The 24,255-nt window shown below is 52.5% G+C and overlaps 1 protein-coding gene across 1 annotated transcript in view; it reads left to right on the forward strand.

Annotated features, from left to right (window-relative positions):
- ITGA2 (integrin subunit alpha 2) overlaps positions 1–24,255 on the forward strand; it is a 64,652-nt gene that overhangs the window by 15,578 nt on the left and 24,819 nt on the right. The window contains exons 2-14 of the mRNA XM_059695017.1: positions 1,073–1,193; positions 6,454–6,563; positions 8,967–9,058; positions 12,248–12,362; positions 12,505–12,632; positions 15,485–15,633; positions 15,965–16,115; positions 16,546–16,711; positions 17,409–17,485; positions 18,776–18,914; positions 20,211–20,356; positions 22,188–22,331; positions 23,924–24,127. Coding sequence (XP_059551000.1) covers positions 1,073–1,193; positions 6,454–6,563; positions 8,967–9,058; positions 12,248–12,362; positions 12,505–12,632; positions 15,485–15,633; positions 15,965–16,115; positions 16,546–16,711; positions 17,409–17,485; positions 18,776–18,914; positions 20,211–20,356; positions 22,188–22,331; positions 23,924–24,127 — 1,742 coding nt within the window. The remainder of the gene's footprint in view (positions 1–1,072; positions 1,194–6,453; positions 6,564–8,966; positions 9,059–12,247; positions 12,363–12,504; positions 12,633–15,484; positions 15,634–15,964; positions 16,116–16,545; positions 16,712–17,408; positions 17,486–18,775; positions 18,915–20,210; positions 20,357–22,187; positions 22,332–23,923; positions 24,128–24,255) is intronic.

A 24,255-nucleotide genomic window follows, 5' to 3' on the forward strand; every position in this document is an offset into this window, starting at 1 on the left:
GGACAGGGTGGAGGACAGGGTTAAGGGTGAGGGTGAAGGACAGGGTGGAGGACAGGGTTAAGGGTGAGGGTGAAGGACAGGGTGGAGGACAGGGTTAAGGGTGAGGGTGAAGGACAGGGTGGAGGACAGGGTTAAGGGTGAGGGTGAAGGACAGGGTGGAGGACAGGGTTAAGGGTGAGGGTGATGGACAGGGTGAAGGACAGGGTGGAAGACAGGGTGGAGGACAGGGTGGAGGACAGGGTGGAGGGCAGCTCACATTCATGCTGCTGGTGCAGAATCTGCCTCTCTCCCCCCTCGTCCCCTCCCCACTGGAAACCAGGTGTTTGCACATCTCTCGACCGAGGCTTCATCCTCTGGCCTTTCTTGTTTTTGAAAGCGATGATCGTTCCTTGAGTGTCAGGAAGAAGTCTCCCAAAGCAAAACCCCCTGACGGTTCCCTCTGCATTTTCCTCCTCAGTAAGGACCTCCTCCGGGAAGGAATGACACGGTTTTCCGGGAGCTGTGGTTTTTTCTGCTTCTTCGATGTGTCAGCCGCGCGTTTTCAGTAGACATTGCGTAGACGCCGTGTCAGGATCTGCAGGGAGATTCAGCAGAAATAGGAGACGCCTCAGCCCTGCCGGCGGGAGGCTTCGTCTCTGACTGGAGTCACTCAGAAATCCCTGCAGGGGACCTGCGGGTAGAGGCCACGCTCCTGTGCAGGGAGTCCTGTGCTCGAACCCGCTCCTCGCTCTCACCACCTCCGCCTGTGCGACTCCTTATCTCCGGGAGCATCCGAGGTCCCTGGAAAACAGTGGTGCTACCAGCAGCCGTCTCCCAGGGTTGCTTGTGACGATGTATGAGATAATGAATCACGAATATAAAGTGCTAAGCCTGGTGCCAGGGCTTTCTATTCTTTGAGAACTGATAACTCTCAGGTCCCCAAGTCAGTGCCTAAAAGCAGGAGCTACTATTTCTGGGCCAACGGAGGAGGCGGAGAATGATGTGAAGCGAGCTGTTTCTGAAGTGGCCGTGGAGAGTGAGCGTGTGGCTGTATTCACAGGGTGCACATGGCTGTCCTTGTTTTCTTTGCTAGGCGTCCTTCGTTGCTGTGTGGCATACAACGTGGGCCTCCTGGACGCGAGGGTCTTCCCCGGGCCTGCCGACGCCCAGTTTGGCTACGCAGTGCAGCAGTTCATCAACCCAAAAGGCAGCTGGTAAGAGCGCTCTCTTCTTCGTTGTTTCAATCAAGACACGAAGTACATTTAATATCGGATGGCAACTGCTTGCTCCGGTGGGGTCATGACTATTTACTGATGAGGAGGCCTCAAGCATCTTTAAATGGAGGATTTTTCTTTGCGAGTTGATAACTCTCAGATTGCTAATTGATGGAATTGATAGTGCTATTTTCTGAAAATCTGGAGAGAACATTTTCTCTACATATGCCATAGCAAATTCGTAATACCAGTTTTGGCACTTAATAGAAGATGACAGATAGATAGATAGAGAGATAGATAGATTGATAGATGATAGCTAGATGATAGATATAGATAGATTGATGATAGATGATAGATAGATAGTAGGTAGATTTATCTCCATTTCTTTGTCTGTAAGTTGGTCTCTGTTGAGTTTTAACCTTTCAGTAGCCGATGCTGCCTGGGGCATTTCTAGCGGATGGATGAGTTCCCGAAATTGTCTCTTTCGTCAAGGCTTTGTCTACTGGTTTCATTCTAAATCAGCCTTCCCTGCTGGTGTGAGAAGAGTCCTCACGCATCCACCCACAGTTACAAAGGCACTTTCTCTAGTGCATCTGGCATCTTTTATTTTCCCCCCAGTGTGCCCTGAGTGCTGTGTAATGATCACATTTACAAACCATGGACCCGTTTATACACAGCCACCTTCATGGATCTGGAAATATATGTCCCACTGCAGGGCCCGTTTTCCCTGGTAACTATGAAAATAAACTCAGATGATTCTGAAGGTTGTCTTTAGGCAGAAGAGCCCTGGGTCCACTCCGCCGGAGTTGCTGCCCCCAGGTGGACAGGAGTCCTGAGGGACCCTCCCCCGCTGGGGCCGCAGAGGACTCCCCGCGAGCTTCCCAGCCAGGGTCTTCGCCGTGATGAACGGCTGCCGTGGGCCTGTCGCCCGAGAGCTGCCATTCATGGCCTTCTTCCTGCGTGAGCGTCTGTCGGATGCTCTAGGAAAGCAGCCAAAGGGTCACAGCGTCCAGGGAGTTCACGCTGTGGAGCATGGCTGCCTGCGACAGGGCGAGAGGAAGTGGCCACCGGAGAGGGCAGCGGGTCTCTGGAGGGGCCGTGGCCGAGGCGAATCCTGAGCCAGGTCTCGGGGGTGGAGGTGAAGAGGCTGCGGAAGAGCAGTCCCCGATGCCAGAGCCTCGGGAAGGAATGCGGTGCCAGAGAGTCTCTCAGACGCCTGAAGAGTCAGAGCAGTCTGGGTGGACACCAGGGCCCACGAGAGCAATCACTGTCATCATTTGGGGTTCGGGAGGTGGGGGGAGAGGGAGAGAGAAGACAAGAGATGAGATGAGAGAGAGAGAGAGAGAGAGAGAAAGAGAGAGAGAGAGAGAGAATATCTCTAACAAGTATCTCCTTATCCTTTGAGAACCATAGACCCTAGGAGGCTAAAGACACAAAGGCGTGTGGTTGTGTAGTTTGGCCTTGGAATGCAGGGACACACTTGCTGATGCCGATGTGGCGGCTCCATCCCTGCTCTGTCCTGAGCTGCAGACGCCTGTCACATCTGCTCTAGGGCCTGATAGAGGCGCATGGCGCACTGGGCTGTGGAGGAGCAGCTGTCTGATTCCCGCACCAGCCGCAGAGGCCCCAAGTCCCCAACTCCTCTTCCTCTCCCCTTCCCCATGTGGCATCCAGGGCCAGTCCTGTCGGCCCTCCCCCCAGACACCTGAGCCCACGGCCCGCAGCTTCTCAGCACCTCCTCCCTCTCCTCCCTGAAGCCAGGGGGAACTTTTCAAACAGGAGTCGGCACTGCCGGACCAACGCCCCCTGAGGCTGCCCACGGCAGTCGGAATAAGTCAAAGTCCTCGAAGCCTGCGGCACGGCCTGGTCTCCAGCCGCTCCATCTCCTGTTTCCCCTTCCCGGTCACGGGCTCCAGTGCCCTGGCTGCTTCTGCCCTCAGCACACCAGTCCTTCCCGCCTCCAAGCTGTTGTCAAGGGCACACACCCAAGTCCAGGCCCCGGTGCTCCCCCTGCAGGGCCGGTGGCCGCGGCGAGAATGAGCACCGTCAGCCGCCCAGGCGCCGGGACCTGCATGAGACCGGGCGTCCGGAACTGTCCGTGTGTGTGTGTGTGTGTGTGTGTGTGTGTGTGTGTGTGGACAGTGGCACTGATCCCTCCCACTCCTGAGGATGACAGTTCCGTGGACCTCAGGGGCGGAGCAGGTGTGGGCGGGGCTGCTTGGGCATCAGCTTTCCCTCTGTAGCGGTCAAGTTCACTCAGGCTCAGAAAGCGAATTCCTGTAGTAACTGTAAGTCCTTGTCTTTAGACCTTGTATCCATAACACACACACATGCACACACACAAACAGGCACACATGCATGCACACGTGCGCGGACGCACACTCACATGCACGCACACATGTGCACTCACATGCACATGTGCTCAGACACACTTGCTTGCATGCATATTCATTCTGCACTCATTTTCCTCCTGGGTGTCCCCTGGGATGGAAGCACCCCTTTATCTGGTTCCACCTCTCGAAGCCTGCCATTGGCCACATATGCTCAGACACACTCACATGCATGCACACACGCACACGTGCGTGTGCACACACATGCACAGCTTGATTTGATCCCCCCCGGACTGTTGGTAAGCTGCTGCTTGGGGTTGCTCTGCTCACTCACTCTTTGCTGAGCCCCAACTGCCCCTCTCAGCCCTTCATTCCTCCCGGCTCCTCGCTCAGGGCTCTGGTCATTCTGAGATCCCTGTGAAGTCCAAGTCCAGCTGTGCACAGCCCAGGTGAATGTGAATGTATAGGCACGTTTTTACCTTGGCATCTATGAGGCTTTAGCACAACCTGGTCCTGGTTTTATCCATTACCCTTTTACTACGCTGAGGAATTTACTCTGGAAGTAGTGGTGACCCAGCTTCGAGAGTTCCAGAGCCTTCTGAGCCGTCTCAGGGGAGCCGGCTGGTTCCCAGGGCAGGTGACCCTGAGCACAGCCCCTGAGCGCCCCGTCCCCTGTGAACCTGTGGCTTGTGCACTCTCCTGGGTCGTCCCCGTGGAAGTTCAAGTGCAGTGACATGATCCTTATCGCACACAATGCGCGGGGGCGGAGGGGGGGGGGTGTCAGGTCGCTTCCTGGGCGTGCCGGGGAGACACACTGGGCTGTTTGTCTCCGTGAGGCCTCCCCCAGCACAAGCTGAGCTCATTCTATGACAGCGCTGTGAGCTCGTGCAGCCGCTGAGGCCGGGCCTGGCTGATAAGCCGGGTATTTCCAGCTGCAGGAACAGTTCCTTTGTTCCCGAGACGTTCCTGCAGAAAAGGGGACGAGAATGAACCTGTGTCACGGCCCCAAAACACCCATCTCTGTGTGAGCTCACATCACGGTTAGAATTAAGGAGACACGTAACTAAGCTCCGTGTGTTGTAAATGTAATGGACTGTCTGCAGCAGAATGTTAGATAAACACTAACAAGGAAGCATTCAGCTCTAGCGCAGACCGCAGACTGGCATATATATGGGATGTTGGCATAACAGTGCCCGGTATTCATTGGGTGTTCTTTCTTCTCCAGACGCAGAATACTCGTAATGCTCCTGAGAGCTTTGCAAAATCATTGCCCCCTTTGCAAATGAGGGGACGCAGACACAGTTTCCATAGTTTCCCGAAACGGACAGGGGTAATAAAGAACAAACCTGGGTAGATGAGTGAAAATAGAGATAAAATGTTTTAAATGCACGTATATTTTTAAAAATATTTTTTTATTGATTTCAGAGAGGAAGGGGGAGGGAGAGAGAGAGAAACATCAATGATGAGAGAGAATCATCGATTGGCTGCCTCCCGCAGGCCCCACACTGGGGACCATGCTCAACCACTGAGCACACCAGCCGGGCGTGGCCAGGACGTGTTGACTGGCGTATTCACCGAGGTATCCCAGTGGCTGAATCAAGTCTGGCCACAGCAGGGTTGGCCCCACGTGCACCCTCCCGGGGTGGACAGGGCCAGGGCACCCCGTTCATGTGGGAACAGTACCCCGGAGCTGTGAACTGTGTCAGCCCCCGGGACCGCAATCAGCATTTGCTGGATCTAAGAGGACCATGTTAAGCACCTGCTGTAAACCCTGGGACCTTGCTAGTACTGAAGGGACAGTGGGGAGTTTAGAGACTCAAAGACCAAGGGAGGCATTTACAACAGCCTGGGACTGTGGGTGCAAAACAACCCAGACCGCCTTAAACACTGTTTACCCACCTGACAAAGAATTTCAGGGGGTGGGCGAACCGCTCTGTTTTGGAATTCTTCATAATCACTGGCCGCAAGGTAAGTGGCCGGTGAGCGCTATTCTGGGCAGCCCTGGAGGGCAGCCAGCTCCCTGCAGAGCACTCCCAGGCAGGGATCAGCTGCTGTTGGTCTGCCTGTCTGTCTGCATGGGTGCAGTCCACGCCTGCAGAGGCTGGCCACGCCCCGCAGGGCCCTCCCCCCTGCCCCCATTCGCTTATCCTGTCCCGACCCGTCCCACTCTCTCCTCGCCTGCCTCCTCCTCTCCAGTTGTCACATGAAATCCTCTGGGTAAATACACCAGCCTCTCTCCTCTTCCTGTCGGGCAGATTTAGGAAAGTCGAGATTCCCTCCAGAATAATTCAGCCGAATAAGGGGGACTTACTATGGACCCAGGGACAGTCTCTCACATGCTCCGTGTTTTCCTGCTCCCAGGATTGTCCTGGTCCCCTCTGCTAAGAATGCTGACGGCCACCTCCATGCTTCAACCAGCCTCGTCTTTGTTCCAGAGGGGAACTTACCCATATCTTGTCATTCATCTGTATTATTGGTTTAGTTGTCACGTATTTTAAACAGTTTTATCAGATTAAGTAAACAGAAGTGTGCCTTGGGCTCTTTTTAATCCACTGCAACGCAGCCTGGGGCACATGCTGTTTAATGGGTAAAATATTTATACCAATGGCTTATGGAAGGATTTAAGTTTCATAGACAGATAACCAAATCCTTTCCGTGCGGCTGCCATTGGGGCTGGTGTTATGTGCCCATTGCTCAGCTCTGCTCAGAGAGGCTCCCAGGGCGCCGGGCCAGACAGCCGCATTGCAGGCCCCGCCCAGCCCCCTGAGGAGCAGAGAGGAAGGAAGGAGACCGATTTATAGCTGAACAAATAGGACGAGTCGTGAGAAGTGGACATCGAAGGTGGTTCTCCGCGGCTCTGCGGTCAGCGTTCTCTGTGGGAAGCACTCGCTAACATCTCATATCTCATGAGGACGCACTCCCGTCCGCAGGTTGCTGGTCGGCTCGCCGTGGAGTGGCTCCCCGGACAACCGCATGGGCGACGTGTACAGATGCCCGCTCCACCTGCCCACGGCCGCGTGCGAGAAGCTCAATTTGCAAGGTGAGCTGCGGGCGGCAGCGCGGTTTCCCACAGCTAGTGGAACCTGCTGTGTTACACACGATGGAAAAGTAGCAGGACCCGTCGTGGTTCGTCTGAAAGAACTGCAGGCAGCTTTCCTGGCCTTCCTGTCCTCGGTTGTATTGGCCCAACTGTAGCCAGATCTCCCTCCGAGTGGGAAGGCTGGTTCACTGAGACGCGTGGGAACGGGCTGCCCCCTGCACCGGCCGCCCCCAGGCGGGAGCCGGTTCCCACCCGCGTTCAGGAGCGTTTTTCTGATAATTTACAGAAATCGAAGGCTGCCCAAACCCCCCACTCCCTCTCCCCAAAAGACACCCCATGAAGCGTAGAGATGTCAGTCCTGAGGCTGACGTCGGGGCGCTGTGTCTGAATGACTCCATTCTGATAAGAACATTCGCACCCGGGAATGATGTGAAATGCTTGGGATGCTGTTTTCATTCCCTCATCGCAGACGCTTTCTATTAATGCGAAGCTACTAAAAGTTACTGGAAGCCTGAGTGAGTCACGCTTCCACACAGCACGTCCCGGGGCAGGTCACATGTTGCTCAATTCCTTCCTCGTCATCAGTCGAAAGAGCCAGTGCCGAGGGGTCACGGAGCCCTGAGGACCCAAGGCGTGGCGCGGCCGCGGGGCTCAGGACTTGAGCACCTACCCACGACCCAGGAGGCCAGAGTTTGCTTCCCGGTCAGGGCCCAGGCCCAGGTTGCCGGCTCGATGCCCAGTGTGGGGCGTGCAGGAGGCAGCCGATCCGTGATTCTCTCATCATGGATGTTTCTGTCTCTCACTCCCTCTCCCTTCCTCTCTGACATCAATAAAAACACATTAAAAAAAAAGAAGGCATGGGTTAGGGAAACAGTGCTGTGGAAATCGAGGGAAGGAGAGATTCAAACCAGTGGCAAAGGCTTAGAGACCAGGGCGGGTGTTTCTGACCCATCCCTGTCTCCCTGGCTGCCAGCACCATTTCTGGGTCTAGCAGGCGCTCAGTAACGCCAGTTTCAGTGCAGTGGGGTGAGTGCCAATAGGGCCCGTGGCTGGGGTGGGGGGTCATCTAGATCCGTGCTCTCCAGACGTCTGCAACCCTCCCCCTCGCTGCAGGCACGTGTAAATGTACAGTTTCTAAAAATAAAAACATATCTCGGGGTGAGTGCTCAAAAGTTTTATTCTACCAGCCCCAACGTTCCATAACACCTCTAGCTTTTAAACACTCACCCCAGAGGCATACATTCTATTTTTTAAAAATTATAAATAACAAATTTAAAAAGTAAAACCATACGCACAGAAGTTCTCCTGTTTTTCTCTGCGGAAGCCATGTCGCCCTGTTTTGACACTGTCTTGGCTGGGGCATCACCCCGACAGGGCTGACGGGAGAGCGAGGCTTAGGAGCACGTGTGAGGTGACCAGGGTCAAGGAGGGAAAGGGGACTCCATTTCCAGAGGAGAGTGGTGAGCAGAGTTAGGAAAACAGAGCTTTTCTGACCCAAAGGAGCCGGTCCTATTCATAGGGAGGCGGTCAGAGGCAGGGACTGTCAGTCAAGAGCGGAGCGAAGTGGGTGGAGTTCTCCCTGGTCCCTGGGAAGTGGCTCCCTCCTCTCAGAAACAGGGAAAGGGAATTCCTCTAGGGCCTCCCCTCCAGGTAACCGCAAGAGGCCGAGCTGGCACTTCCGGGCAACGGGCTGGAGAGATTTATCATGTGACGGGCTAGTCTCGGGCTCTCCTTCCAAAGTCGGCTCATTATTGCTTTGAGCCAGATTTGACTATATGGCTTTCTTTTTAAAAAATATATATTTTTAATGATTTCAGAGAGGAAGTGGGGTGGGGGAAGAGAGAGAGACATCATTGAGGAGAGAGAATCATGGATCAGCTGCCTCCTGCACGCCCCCCACTGGGGATGGAGCCTGCAATCCGGCATGTGCCCTGACCGGGAATCGAACCCTGACCTCCTGGTTCCTAGGTCGATGCTCAGCCCCTGAGCCCCGCCAGCCGGGCCATATGGTCCTTCCTCATAGTGCTCTACGGGTATTTATTTTGGGTGCAGAACGGAGCATTAGGTAGAGTATTCGGGCCTTGGAAAGAACAGGGAAGGCAAACTGGAAGCCAGAGCTGCGCTCCGATGTGTTTGGCTTGGCCGGCGCTGTGACATTGTTCAATGGCAAGGCCTCCGGGTACTGCCTCCTCCAGACCCACCCCCACAGCTCACTGCCCAGCCTCGCAGGTGAGTGAGCTGCCGGTCACCGAGGTCGCTCACGCCCCTGCGCTGGTCACGTGCAGATGGCACTCGACGGGCGGCACGGAGCTCAGCGCTACACAGAAGCGGGCGTGCGCCTGGGCTTTCCAGCAGCTGCAATGAAGGCAGGAAACGTAACGCGCTTTCGCTTTTCCCTTGAAGCTTCCGTGAGCATCCCCAACGTGACGGAGATAAAAGCCAACATGAGCCTCGGCCTGACACTCGCCAGGAACACGGGCACCGGAGGGTTTCTCGTGAGTGTCCCCTTCTCAGGCCCCATCCTTAACCCCGTCCTTCTCCGGGACGCGTGCGCTCAGCATCTCCCCAACCCCCCTCCCCCGGGAGGCAGACCTGGGGGTGCACTGTCACGCGTCTCCCCAGCCCCCCGGGAGGCAGACCTGGGGGTGCACTGTCACGCTGTGTGGCTGTCCCCGCCAGGAGCCTCCTGCTGATGGGCAAACCTCTTCAGATCCTCGGCACAACCACTGCCCAGAATGTTCTGGAAAGGGGAGTGAGAGGAGCGGAGCCTGTGGCCCTGGGAAGGGCGCCTGGTCTCCGTTGAGAAGGGCTCCTCCCCGCGGGGACCAGCGGGGCAGGTGCTGCTGATTCCGAAAGGAGGTCTGAGAGCTGGAACGCACGTCTGTGTTTCGTTTCCTCTGGTGTCTGCTAATCTGGTGCTAGCGGAGGTGTGGCTCAGTCTCCCTTCTTCTTTCACGTCGGTGTTTCCTCGAATTTACTTCCTGGGGTGCTGGGAGACATCACAGCGAGGGAGAAGGCCTTGCTTAACAAGGCCCTGGGCCAGTCGACTGTTCATAACGTCACATCCAAACACACTGTGAGTGACGTGAAGAGTTGCCATAGACACATAGACAGTGGGGTCTTTCTGAGAGAGGGAAGGATTTCTGAGCTTAGAACTAACCCAAGAAATACTGTGGGAAATTGTTGAAAAGATGGGGCTATATAAAAGGTGAAAACCATTGCACCACACAGGAAGAGATTAAAGGCAAATAAAAACCTAGTTTTATTTCACATTCCCACCAGCTCTTACAGGTGTATCCGAGTTGTATTGTCATGTTAGAAGAGTCTTAGAAGCTTAACTTTACGTTAGTTTCACCTAGGACATGCTAACCTAAAAGCCTCAGTGTATAGCTGGCTTCTTCTGAAAATAGAATCGATTTTGAGCCATGTCCTTCTACTTTCACCAATAGATGTTAGGATTCAGACAGACTTTGTACCCCTAAGGGAATCCGGTTTTGCTTATGATACGTGTTGCATCAACGCGTGGATGGATGTTGCCATGGATCGCCATGCTTTCTGATACCTCTAAGTCCTTATAATGGATCGCCTTCACCTTTTTTTTTTTTTGCTTCTTTGTTTTTAAAGTTGAATAAATTCAGAAAGAGAAATATATTGAGACACGGGGATTATGGAATGTGCTTCAAAAGTTTTTAACCTGTAACTTCAGACGGAGTAAAATGAAGTTGCAAGAGAATTTGAGAGATTAATTTAGCCATGTGCCAAGAGAGGAAGGGAGGGAGGGAAGAAGAGAGAGGTGTGTGAGAGGGAGAAAAAAAGAAGAAGAAAGAAAAAAGCCAGTTTCCTTTACATACGTAAGAGATCAAAATTTTAAGATCCTCTCAGGACTTCTGTGGAAAAGACAGACAATCATCACATTTTTTTTGAGCCTTCTTGAATTCTGGGCTTAAAGCAGGAATGGTTCTGGCAGTGGCAACTGGCACATTTGAATTTCAACTTCTTGGTGCTGTTTTCCTTTGCTTAAAAAGTTTTTTTGAATACTTCATGAGTTATTATTTTTCAAGATGATCAGGAAAATCCAATGAGGGGGGTGGGGGTGGGGATCTAGGAATCAGTGATTGGTGTCTGTTATCTAGTAAATTGCCAAAGGTATCAATTACGATTTTTCCCATAATTGGAAAAATGAACCCTTTTATAGGGAAAACCAACCTTGAAAAATGACCAGCATGAAAAATTACCACAGCAGCTGCCCGCTCCCAAAGGTTAAACCAGGTCCAATAAATTTCCTTTTATTCTTCCAGCGGCTTTTTGCAAGACCGCACTTTTCGGTTCCGTTTTAGTGATTGGTCCACAGCTTCACGGTGAGCTCTGTAGCCTCCTGTTTAAGCTCTTGACTGGACGGCTCTTCCCCACGGTCTCCCTTTTCCATCTAACGATTCCCATGCTGTCTGAGCCGCATTTCCCGTGTGACTGACTCGGGGGGTCCTGGCTCTCAGGGCCGGCGGGTGGGAGGTTGGGGGTTGGGCTGATGGGGGGACTCAGGGTGGAGTACCGGGTGTGGGCACGCAGGCCCGGCCAGCCTAGTGACCGCAGGTTTGGGGGAGTGGACATGGACCCCGATGTCCTCAGGGAACTGCTCCCCAGCAAAGCTAAACACGGGCAGCCCGTGAGCCTCGCCTGCAGTGGGTTAGCAGAGTGGTTTTTTTGAAACTGTGGATTTTCACACGAAATTTGTCTTCTCCGACTCTCCTTGAGAATGTGGGTGGCCTGGCTGTCCCTGGGCGGAGCCAGGGTGCCCTGCCCCTGCGTGTGCGGGGTGACCTCCTCATGCACCTTGGCCTCTATCCCTGGCCCGAGCTCTCCTCTGGGTTCCCTGCCTGGCCCTGGGGGATGTGGGTTTGTGGTTTCTGCTGATACTCCACATGGAGGGGACAGGAGGGGCCCGCGTTCCGGAAAGACCACGTAGGATGCTGCCGACAGTCCCACCGCCTTGCTGTTGGCCCAGCGCTGTTCTGGGTGTTTCATACCTAGAGACCCATGTAACCTTCACAACAGCCTTCAAGACAGGCAGCGTGGTCGTCTTCACTTTGCACATAAAGCTCTGCACTCATTTTCCTCCTGGGTGTCCCCTGGGATGGGAGCACCCCTTTATCTGGTTTGGTGGGTGACCCGGTGGGTCCCCCTGCACTGACACCTGCCCCGGGGGTGCCAGAGTCCCGCCTCCCGAAGCCTGCCATTGGCCACAGCTCCTCCCCACCACTCCCTCCCTCCTGTCTGCCCTTCGCCCTGTCACACAAAGGCATTTTTTAAAATATGTTTTTTATTGTTGATAGTATTACAGATGTCTCCCATTTTTCTCCCTCCTTCCAGTCCCTACCCCCAGCCGAGGTCTTCACCCCTTATTGCCTGTGTCTATGGGCTGTGCCTATAAGTAGATACGTTCTTCGGTGTGTCTCTTCTCATCCCCGCAACTCCACGTCGGGGCGGGTCAGTCTGTTCTCTGCTTCGGGTCTTATTTTGTTGGTCAGTTCCTTTGAGTTCACAAATAATCAAAGGCATTTTGACTTGTTAATCCCAGGCCTTGGCAATGCCTGGTGCTTGCAGGGGATAGGGATGGGCGTGAGTCTCAGATGGGGAAGTGGGGTCTAATGGTTTCCACGTCCTGTCACTGTTCTCGTTTTCTTCAGACATGCGGGCCCCTGTGGGCACAGCAGTGCGGAAGCCAGTACTACACCACTGGGGTTTGTTCCGACGTCAGCCCCGACTTCCAGCTCTTGGGCAGCTTCTCGCCGGCGGTGCAGAGTGAGTGAAGCGTGCGCGGCGGGCCCGGGCGGTGCCGCCATTCAAGGCAGGGAAACGTGTGGGCACCCCCGACCCCTCAGCTCTCGGTTACCGCTTCATTTTTAGTGACTTCAGAAATCTGTTTCTCCTCTTCCCTGTGCAGCCTGCACTTCCTTCATCGACGTGGTGGTTGTGTGCGATGAATCCAACAGTATCTACCCCTGGGTGGCAGTAAAGAACTTTCTGGAAAAATTTGTGCAAGGCCTGGATATAGGCCCCTCGAAGACACAGGTACGGACGTCAATAGCACATGCATTCACCCGCGGCTTTCTTCTCGAGAAGTAGTGTTGGGTGTGAAGTCTTCGCCTTTGCGTTTGCCAGGTCCCCAGTTGACTGCACTCAGTGCCGACCTGGAGAGTGAAATGCGCTTGTACTGCTTGCGCTATTCTGCGCGTCACTTCGCCCACGGCTGGTCTTTGAGCTGGGATCCTGTTTCTGACAGCGTCAGACATGGGGATACCATTTTCACCCTCGTTAGTTGCTTACTGTTTTCATCCTCTAACTCATAAATTTATTGATGTATTTTAAACTCAGATATGTATCTTTCCTTTGCACCTACTTGGACCGATAATGACTCTTTTTTACGCCTTGCTGCTACAGTTATGCTGGAACTCTGGGATTTTTATAAATAAGTCTGTAGACAGCATAACTCCACTTTATGTTACGTTATGGTCTCTTATTATGTTTCATCTAGTCTGTTATCCAGTCTCCCCTCCTTCCTACACAGGACAGGCCTCTTCACTAACTTTGCGTAGTTCTCTGTGCTTTAAGGCAGCGGTCGCCACCGGTGGTCTGCGGACACTGGTGGCCCGTGGGTTCCGAAAGGCTGGCGACCGCTGCTGGAAGGAGTCTTGAATTTGCTTTTCTGTCTTCTGGGGACGGGCACCAGGAACTCAGGAGCAACACTTTCTGCTTCTGGAAAAGGGAATAGCCCTTATTTTGAAAGTTCTGGGGATTTTTCTTCCTTTCCTATTGGCTCTGCCACTCCAGGCTCATTCTGGCTGTAGCAGCCCAGGGACTGCTGTCAGCGGGGTCCGGGACACCCCATTAGACCTCATCTCAAACCTCCTGCTCAGCTCTCCCCTTCCTCACCCCAAAGCTCAGGGCTGGGTCCTGTCTTCTCATGTTAGACTCCCCATTTTTGGGGGTCCTTCTCTCGCTCTCAGGTCTTACAAAACCTAAAACCAGCGGTCGGTGCTGTATTTTCTCCACCTCGAGAAAGTGCTGATGGAACTGAGCCCTCCAGGCCCCGCCCCTTCACCTTTCTGACACAGGATAGGGTGTCAGAGCCCCTGGGCCAGCGGCCTCTCACCCCACTTCCGGCTCCGGGAGCCCCAGGCATCCAGGGTGATTTCGGTGCTGGGAGCAAGGACAGTAAAAGAAGTGAAAAGAAGTGTTTGAGCCTCTTGATCTAAAGCAAGAGTGGGGAACCTTTTCTCAGCCAAGGGCCGTTTGGATGTTTATAACTCATTCTGGGGCCAATTATCAACCTAAAAATTCGCTGCTCTATTCGGTCATTTCATTAACTCACCCTGAAGGCCTTGGCTGGGCCAGGCCGGACATTCCCCACCCCTGAGCTGAAGGATTAGGGTGACATGCCCAACATTTGTTGAGAAGTTCTTCTGTCTCAGCTCTCAGATCAGACTCTGAAGCGTTTCTCTGAAGCCCAGAGGCTCCAGGCCGCCCGCACAGGTGGCGTCTCAGACCTGAAGTGCGATGAGAGGAAATCCCGCACAGTAAACACAACCGAAGTGACTGCATCGATTATGAGCAGTAATCACTTGTCTTGAACGCTTATTATTATTATTAAATATATTTTTTATTGATTTCAGAGAGGAAGGGAAAGGGAGGGAGAGATAGAAACATCAATTATGAGAGAGAAACATTGATTGGCTGCCTCCTGCATCCCCTCATTGGGGATTGAGCCCCCAATCCAGGCTCAATGTGCCCTTGACTGGAATCAAACCTGGGACCCTTTAGTCCGCAGCCTGACGCTCTATCCACCCAGCAAAACCAGCCAGGGCTTGAACCTTATTCTTTGCTCATTATATAATTTTCCTGGATTGGTGAGATGTTCTCTCCCATCCACAGCTGCTCACCGTTGTTTACATGTTTGCATCCGTCATTAATTAAAATGTTTTTATCACTTTTATCTTTTTGGTATGAACTTTATTGTAGTATTTACCCACATTAAAATACTATAGGGCAGTGCTTAACATTTACAGCTATTACTCCTGAGGGCCAAATCGTATCTGATAGCACTTAGTCCTGCTTGTCGCTCAGTGCTGTTGCTATACATGTACAGCAAGCGCGTCAGACTCCGAGGCTGCCACGGGCCAGATGAACAAGGTGTAAGTGCATGTGGCACAAAAAAACAAAAGCTTCCATTTTCATAGAAACGTAGGTTTATTGTGATAGAGACATGCTGAGTACATGCTGAAATAAATGAGTGATAGTTATAAAATAATAGAACATTTTAATAAAAATTAATATTTTTTCTTGAACATTAACTTAACCAGACACTGAATAACTGCACAAATTAACAAGCGTAACGCAAATAAACCTATTTTTCTTGTTCTCTGAAAGTGAAGTATTTCCTGTTGCGCACATCAAACAAGTCAGTCCAAGACTAATGACGTGGCCACCGGCTGCTAAAATATTCGCTGCTAGTGTTCGTGGAGGGAAATGGTGCACCCGCGCGTAAGGGAAATGAATACAAATGAATAGTCATCAGTCATTAGCAAATGCTGTAGTTCATTACTAATAATTGTGTATAACAGGATACTGTAAAAATGAAGTTATGAAATTTTCATGACAATATTTCTTACCGTTATATTGGCTGGGCTGCAGAAATATTTGTGGTGGGCCGCATGCGGCTGCGAGTGTGACGTGCTTGACGTACAGCCTCCAACAGAGGAGTCATTTCGCTGGAAGAAAAAAACTGGCCTTACAAACAAAGTGGAAAATGGCTCCCTTAAGCTCTCAGCCTACATCTAAACGCACTTTTGGTTTTCACTCTATTGGCCAAATAGCATGGCTTCTAACTTACTGACCAGCGTCTGGGAACGTCTGCTCTCCCGCAGGTGGGCCTCATTCAGTACGCCAACAAGCCCCGAGTGGTGTTCAACCTGAACACCTTTCAAACCAAAGCTGCGATGACAGCAGCCATGTCCAGGACGGTCCAGAAGGGCGGGGACCTCACCAACACGTTCAAGGCCATTCAGTTCGCAAGGTGAGCCCCACGCGATCGCGCCTATAAGTGAGGGAAGGCAGAGAGAAGCGGTAACCTGCGCTCACACTTAGCTCAGGGATAGCAAAGAAGGAGAGGTCACGCATCCCGCAGTGTACACGTGGGGAAGGCCGTAGGCCATGCCTGCCAGTGCCCGGCCAGAGCTCCGCGTTCCTGTTTCCCTCCAGCTGCAGGCAGGGCGCCCTTACCCGCTTCTCTGCGGACGGGAGAGACAGGCTGCGTCCCCAGGTTATGCTCAGCGTAGTCGCAAGGCTGAGGACAGGCCCATTGGAACGTCCTCGCTGTAGTGAGCCTGTCATTTGATCGGCCACAGAGACTCCGCTTACACGGCAGCTGCCGGCGGCCGGCCGGGTGCCACCAAGGTCATGGTGGTTGTCACCGACGGCGAGTCGCACGACGGCTCCATGCTGAAGGACGTGATCGCGCAGTGCAACGAGGACAGCATCCTGCGGTTCGGCATCGCGGTGAGGCGTTCCTCCCGTCGGTGGGGGTGGGGGTGGGGTGGGGTAAACGCTCCTCTGTGTCCTCACCTCCCAAGGCCGCCTCCTCATGGCTCCCGACGCTTTACACAAAAAGAGATGTTTACTGTTTTTGCTTCTTAAAAATGTATTTTTTTTTATTGATTTCAGAGAGAGAGAAGGAGAGAGAGAGAGAGCAACATCAATGATGAGAGAGACTCATGGATGGGCTGCCTCCTGCAAATCCCCCACTGGGGATCGAACCTGCAACCCGGGCCTGTGCCCTGACCGGGAATGGGGCTGGGGCCTCCTGTTCACAGGTCCTGTGGGTGTGGGGTGTGGATTACCTCTCCAGGGGGCCTGGTCCTGGGGGTGCGAATAGGGAGGCAGAAGCACCACAGTTCTGACCTTTTCTCCCTCTCCCTCTGCTTCCAAGGTCCTCGGGTACTTAAACAGAAATGCCCTCGATACGAAAAACCTAATAAAAGAAATCAAAGCGATCGCCAGTGTCCCCACCGCGAGGTACTTCTTCAACGTGTCCGACGAAGCCGCGCTGCTGGAGAAGGCGGGCACCATCGGCGAGCACATCTTCAGCATCGAAGGTAGCGCCCTCCCTCCCGCAGCCCCGCCCGGCCCTTCCCGGGACCCACCATCCTGTCCCCGCGTCCTGCGTCCTGCGCTGCGAGTGCCTCCTGGGAAAAGAGCTCTGAGGAGTCAGTGAGAAGAGGAGGCGAAGGACACGACTAAGTCGTTTTTAAAAGATAAAACACAAATAGCCAGTAAACAGAAGAAAGTAGTCCCAGTGTCAGTAATTATTCAAAAATCTGAATGGCAGCCCTGCTACTTGGTGTTTAAGAGATAACAAAGACCAGTCGCGTTTCATTCTGGAGCGATTATGGAGAAGCGGAGCAGCTCACTTACTGCTCACATTGATCACATGTGTAACACTTCCGGGCGGTTCAGTGACAGCTACTAAAATTCTAAATAGTTTTTTACCTTTTTGCTCTGCAAATAGTTTTCATAACTGTAAACGTTTTACTTTTTTACACTGTTATATAGTTTCTGAAATTCTTGAATTTGTTTCCTAAAACATGTATACTTTTAAAATTGGAAAAACACAGTGTGGATTCCCACGTCTGTTGGAATACTTGCAGTGATTTGGCCACTCTGCCAGCCCGATATTTTTGATTGAACATCGGAGCATTGTGTGTGTGTGTGTGTGTATGTGTGTGTATATGATTGAAAATTTCCTTTAAAATGATTGGCGGTGATGGAATTCTGGAAACTGTCACTTCCCAGGCACCGTGCAAGGAGGCGATAACTTCCAGATGCAGATGGCCCAAGTGGGATTCAGCGCGGATTACTCTCCCGAAAAGGTGTGTATATCAGGTGCCCGCCCGCCACCTGCCCTGGGCTGACCTCCGAGGGCGTGGCCGCCCGTGTGTCAACAGTTCCCACTCCCAGTCACAGTCCTGAGTTTCTTTCTTTCTTTTTTTTTTTTTAATATGGTTTTATTGATTTCAGAGAGGAAGGGAGAGGGAGAGAGAGAGAGACACATCAATGATGAGAGAGTATCATGGATCAGCTGCCTTCTGCACGCCCCCACACTGGGGATGTGCAACCTGGGCATGTGCCCTGACTGGGAATCAAACTGTGACCTCCTGGTTCATAGGTCAATGCTCACCACTGAGCAACACCGGCTGGGCAGTCCTTGAGTTTCTTGGCATCGCTGACTTGCCACCTAAAACACGAAGGTTCATCATGCCTCCCTTCCCTGTTTCACAGGGTTTTTTGTTGTTAATCCTCACCTGAGGATATTTTCCCATTGATTTTTAGGGAGAGCAGAAGAAAGAGGGAAAGACAGAGAGAGACATCGATGTGAGAGAAACACATTGATTGGTTGCCTCCTGCATGAGCCCCTACCAGGGCCCGGGTTGGGGAGGAGCCTGCAACCGAGGTACGTGCCCTTGACCGGAATCGAACCCAGGACCCTTCAGTCGGCAGAGTCACTTGTCTCCTCTGCCCTCCCCACACCGGTGCTGACCTGTGGGAACTCCCTTACGTTGGGTCCACTGTCTCAGCTATGGCACCGTTTGCACCTGTGCTATTTTCAAGTAGGTGGGACAGGAGAGAAATGATGGAGGAACATTTGAGAAGGAGCCAAGAGGAAAGCTGAAAATAGAAGGGTCTGGATAGGGCCTCCCACCATGGGGGCTGGGGGGGGCGTGTTCGCAGCCAGTGGCCCCACCTCCTTCCTCTGTCAGCATCATTCCCCACCTCTCAGCTGCCGCATACCCAACCGTGAGCTTCTCTCACGAATCCCTGAGGCGAGGGGCTCCCTCTAGCTGTTCAGCGTTTGCAATGTGGGCCTTTGAATGGAAATTGGAATATGGTTACGCGCTCCCCTGATTATAGCTCCTTAGAAAGGTTTATCCATGTAATGTCGTACTCAGTAGAGCCCGAGCTAGCGTAGCCCATGAGGAGGCTGCCCTCCAGCACAAACATGTTCAAACAACTCTGAGATACGTCAACACCTGTGTCTAATCTCACTTCACGTGCTGAGTTCCCCCCTTAAGCCTGGACAGTGTGTCCCCACGCTGTGCCTACGCTGAACTCTCACGCTTTAGAGGTGACGCGCTCTAACCCCCCCTTTCCCGTGGTTTTAGGACGTCCTCACGCTGGGTGCAGTAGGGGCTTATGACTGGAGCGGGACCGTGGTTCAGCAGACGTCCAGCGGACACCTGATCTTCTCGAAACAAGCCTTTGACCAAATCCTGCAAGACAGGAACCACAGCTCCTACTTAGGTGAGGCAGGCACGCCCGCGTGGGCTGCACATGAAGGACCTCCCACTACACTAGCCCGCGTGGAATCAGGACCGGTTCAGTCCTGGGCCTGTCACCTACTCATGTTTATTACCCAATGTTCATGTTCCCTTTCTGCCAATCAGGCCTTCGCCGTAACTGCTAAGGAAACCTGTATTGTACCCGCCAATCCCTTGCGGCTGTCCAAGTGGTTGTTATTCCTGTGACAGTTATTTCTCCAAAATGGAAATAGTTCCTAAGAGCCAGTGCACAAGAGACAATCTGATAAAAATGAGAGCTCTTGGTCTGTCTTTCCTGGAATAAGCAGCCATGGATTTTGAACACTTACTAGATCAGTGATGGCGAACCTTTTGAGCTCGGCATGTCAGCATTTTGAAAAACCCTAACTTAACTCTGGTGCCGTGTCACATATAGAAATTTTTTGATATTTGCAACCATAGTAAAACAAAGATTTACATTTTTGATCTTTATTTTATATATTTAAATGCCATTTAACAAAGAAAAATCAACCCAAAAAATGAGTTCACATCTCACCTCTAACACGCGTGTCATAGGTTCGCCATCACTGTCCTAGGGGACAGTTCCTGAGCTGCTGACTCTATCGACGCGAACATTAAAGTCCTTCCAACACCCCCCGAGGGAAGCTTAGGGTCCCCACTGTAGCTTTAGAGCCAAGGAGGGTCATGGTTTGCCTAAAGGTGAACAGCACAGTAAGAGGCGGATCCAGAATTCAAAGCGAGGACTCCAAGGCCCATGTTCTTTCCACTCCACAACTTTACCTTTTAAAAAAATACATATTTTTATTGATTTCAGAGAGAAAGAGATAGAGAAATCAGTGAAGAGAGAGAATCATTGATCGGCTGCCTCCTGCATGTCCCCTACTGGGGATCGAGCCTGCAACCGGACATGTGCCCTTGACCGGAATCAAACCCAGAACCCTTCAGTCCGCAGGCCAGTGCTCTATCCACCGAGCAAACCGGCTGGGGCTGCAACATTACCTTTTAAGTCCATCTAGTGACTCACAGAGAAAGCTGTTGAGGGCCAGGTTCATGACTGGCTGATGGGGACAACCAGAATCTCGGGTCGGCTTCATGGGTAGACGCCCACTACGCAGGGCAGTGCTGCTGGTCAGAGGGCGGGAGCAGGTCACCTTGGAAACAGGAAGATGGGCCCTGAGTGACATGCTCAGGACGGAGAAAGGGCTCAGCTGCTCCCGCAGCTCCGCAAGCCTGTGGGGCCCAGCCTGTCGGTGGCACCCACCGTCTCCTTCTCTCCCAGGTTACTCGGTGGCGGCCATCTCTACTGGAAAAGGGGTCCATTTTGTCGCGGGCGCCCCGCGGGCGAATTACACGGGCCAGATAGTGCTGTACAGTGTTAATGAGAACGGCAATGTCACGGTGATTCAGGCTCACAGAGGCGACCAGGTAAAGTCATCGCTCAGCAGGTGAAGTTAATTTCAGGGACAGCGGGGGCGGGTGGGGAGTGGGAGGGGGGGGGCAGGGTGGGGAACTACCATTTATTGAGCGCCTGCCCCTGGCTGGCTCTGGCATCTGCCTTTACTCGAATATTCCTGAAATCTTCATAATCCTGAGGCCGGCCCTGTCCTTTGACATGTTCCTGAGAGATTGAGTCTCCTTCTAGGTCACAACTTCCAGGGGCTGAGCTGTCATTCAGACCCAGTCCTGGGGGCGCTGCAAAGGCTGTGCTGTTTGGCTACTTCCCGCTCCATATTTTTTTTCCATATTTTTTTAAAGTATATTTTTTCTTGATTTCAGAGAGGAAGGGAGAGGGAGAGAGAGAGATAGAAACATTGATGATTGGGAGAGAATCATTGATTCGCTGCCTCCTGCACGCCCCCTACTGGGGATGGAGCCCGCAACCCGGGCATGTGCCCTTGACCAGAATTGAACTGGGACCTCCTGGTTCACACTAGTATGTTGATGCTCAGCCACTGAGCCACACCGGCTGGACCCACTCCGTATTTTTGACGCCTGGATTGGTAAGGCCGTGATGCCAGCACCTAACCGCTGCTTGGAGGCGACCCCGCTGGGAGCCGAGGATTCGGAGAGAGAGTGACAAGGGAGTGGCTGCTGTGGCTCCGACTCGCTGGGTGGAGAGCAGCTCTCCTTCCTGCCGCTCTCCTCTGGCGGGGGCCAGTCTCGGGGTCAGAAACGGGCATGACTGTCCCAGTGGTGCGCACAGGGCCCGGGTCAGCCGGGAGATCCCGTGGCCTCACTGACCTCGGGGAGGCACCTGGTTGAGATGAGAGCATGGCTCTCGACACCCAGCGCGAGTTCTGTCCCCCGAGGTGGAGAAACGACTTTCCATAGGCTCCTCTTCTCAGGGTTCAGTCTGACCCCACTGTCAGCTTTCCCAGAAAATGAAGGCCCAGCCTTCCACCTCCTGGACCCAAACCAGCCGTGGTCTCTTCCCTTCCCTCCTCTCTACTGCTTCGTATAAGGGTGCTTTTATTTTGAGAAAAACAAAACAATGAAAGCGCAATGAAAGGAATCATTTCTTTTCATTTCCAAATCCTTCCGAGGTATACACAGCGACACACGTTGAACAATGGTTGGATGAGATGAACATTCGAATCCCCAGCCTCTCTCACTTCGCGTCCTCTCGCCCTAACCCTCCGGGCCCCGTCTCTGCAGCCACCCCTCCTCTGTCCCAGACCTGACTGTGGGCCCGTCCATCACCCAGGCTTCCCCTTCTCCACTTGGAAACTCCTTGGCGGCTCCTGAGATGCAATTCATACGACACTCATCTTTCTAAGCCGCCCTGGCTCCCAGCCCTCGCTCACTCACTCAATATTTGGCACTTTCCTGCATTGTAACATATTTTCCATGGGAGCACAGCATTCGTTCCACCTCTCTCTTCTCCTCCCCCTTTCTCCGTAAGAGACCCTTATGCCTCTAAGTGTGGTCTTTGACCCCCAGCGGCAGACACACCTGGCGTGCTTATAAACATGCCGTCTTCTGGACCACTCCCCAGGCCTGGCCTCAGCATCTCTGGAAATGGGCCTCAGGAATCTGTATTTTTAAAGATGTTTTCTTGGTGATTCGGGGGCACCCTGCACTTGAGATGATGCCACAGGCTGAGGGCAGGGGCTGTGTCATCCATCTTGCGTCCCTAGCTCTTGGCAGGGAGTAAGCACTCACACTCAGGTGTCAAATGAGGAAATAAAAGTCCAGCGTGGCACGAGGGGCACTGGGGCCCCGGGAAGCCTCAGGCTGACCGGCTTCATCGCTGCAGATCGGCTCCTACTTCGGAAGCGTGCTCTGCTCCGTGGACGTGGACAAGGATGGCGTGACCGACGTGCTCCTGGTGGGTGCGCCCATGTTCATGAACGACCTGAAGAAAGAGGAGGGGAAAGTCTACCTGTTCACCATCACGAAGGTACACAGATGCTGACGCGGACTGAGTTTAATGTGGATGGGTATTGGTCAGTAAGGGGTAGCCTGCCTTTTTGCATTTGATGAAAGAGAGTCTATTATTGAAGGATGATTTCCATGTACGGTGTGTTTCTGTTTCATTATTGGGAGGATGTCACCGTTCAGTTATCATTTTTAAAATCGCATGAACCTAGAACCTGACCTGGAGCTTACTTCCTGTGCACTAACATTTTCCATGAGGCCTTCGCATGGATGTTCTCTTTCGCATGAAGTGGTACATGCATATCGTTTTTAAACACACACACACCTGAGTATGTCCCCAGTGTCCTCTCCAGTTACTCTTTGCTGTAAAGAGATCACAATAACAGCTCAGAACTGTCCTGTGGACGTTTACAGTGAAATAGACAAATGGACCAGCCCCGTGGGAACCCCCTATAACCCGGGATGCTTGCACATCAGCCGCCAGGAAATTCCATTGCTTAGTGTAACGGTTAGGTATACATCCAACTCTGGAACTTTCCAGTCCTTGCACATCAAACGTAGCGCGCGCCAACATGGAAAATCCTTCTTTCCAGCTGGTGGGCTGAACTCTCTAAATCTATGCACGTAAATACAGGGTCATAGACGCTCCGATGGCCACAGAGGGGGAGGGGTGGGCAAGAGACGCTGATGTTAGCACAGTGAGTGTTATGTTTAGCTGTTGTGCTATTTTGTCCTCCCTTATTTATTTAAATTAATGAAAAAACCAGCCCTTCAACAGAAGCAAGTAAAACTCTTCTAAAGCACATGAAGAACGCAGAACTGAGCATCCAGTGAGGAAAGGGCAGAGCTACGTGGTTTCCCAGATCCCAGATGCGTAGCTGTTCCTTGCTGGCCAGCTCTTCTGAGTGATCATTAATGGCTGCAAGTGAGACCAGCTCCTAATAGTTTATCAAACTTGGTGACACGCAGACTTCTCGACGAGTGTGATCGAGGGGAAACTGGCACCGCCTGGTTTCCGGTGAGGAGCGTGGCTTTCTTGTGAGGCCATGGAATATCCCCATTCTTACTTCAAAATCTGAAGACACAACAGCGTCTTTTACAAGGAAAAGTCTTTTCTTTGGGCGGAACTGCTCAGTGTTTCTTACACTGGAATATGCATGATCTCGTTTTTCACTTTCTGTGCCATGAAAATTGTGCCACGGTTCAGTAATTTTTCCGTAAAGGTCTAAATTAAGATCTTGCATTTTATTTTGTCTCCACCTTAATTTTATTCAAAATATTAATAGGTTTTCACCAAAAAAATTTTAAGTCAAAGGTATAGAAACAGGTGACAATATAACATGAAGGAAAAGAGGAGATAGAGGAATGGGTGCCTTTATGTAGGTTGTGTTGCTAAAGGGAATCGCCCCCTCGCACCTCGCTTTATGAGCAGATTCCCATGACCTTGCTTACGAAAATTCTTATTTATAATTCTGATCGTAATGGGAGGGTTTTGAATTCTAGGTTTCCAACTCTCTCCCCTTACCCTTTGCAAGTGGGCGTGGCCATCGCTGGCTGTGAATTGTAATTGTGAGGCTGTGAGGTTCGCTGTACTCACCCCCTCCCCTTCTCCAGGGCATTTTGAACTGGCACCAGTTCCTGGAAGGCCCCGAGGGCGTGGAAAACTCGAGGTTCGGCTCCGCGATCGCCGCCCTCTCGGACATCAACATGGATGGCTTCAATGACGTGATTGTCGGGTCGCCCCTGGAGCATCAGAACGCGGGAGCCGTGTACATCTACAACGGCCAGGGCAGCACAGTCCGCACCAGGTTCTCCCAGGTAACCCGGGCGGCCAAGGGGAAGTGTGCACAGGGGGCATCACCGTGCCCGGCTGGGGAGGAGTATGGGGACCATCCATGCCGCCTTCTCCTCTCGGAACTATTCACTCACTCAGTAAACATGTAGTG

Source organism: Myotis daubentonii, chromosome 4 (genome assembly GCF_963259705.1).
Source record: "Myotis daubentonii chromosome 4, mMyoDau2.1, whole genome shotgun sequence".
In the NCBI taxonomy this organism is placed as follows: Eukaryota; Metazoa; Chordata; class Mammalia; order Chiroptera; family Vespertilionidae; genus Myotis; species Myotis daubentonii.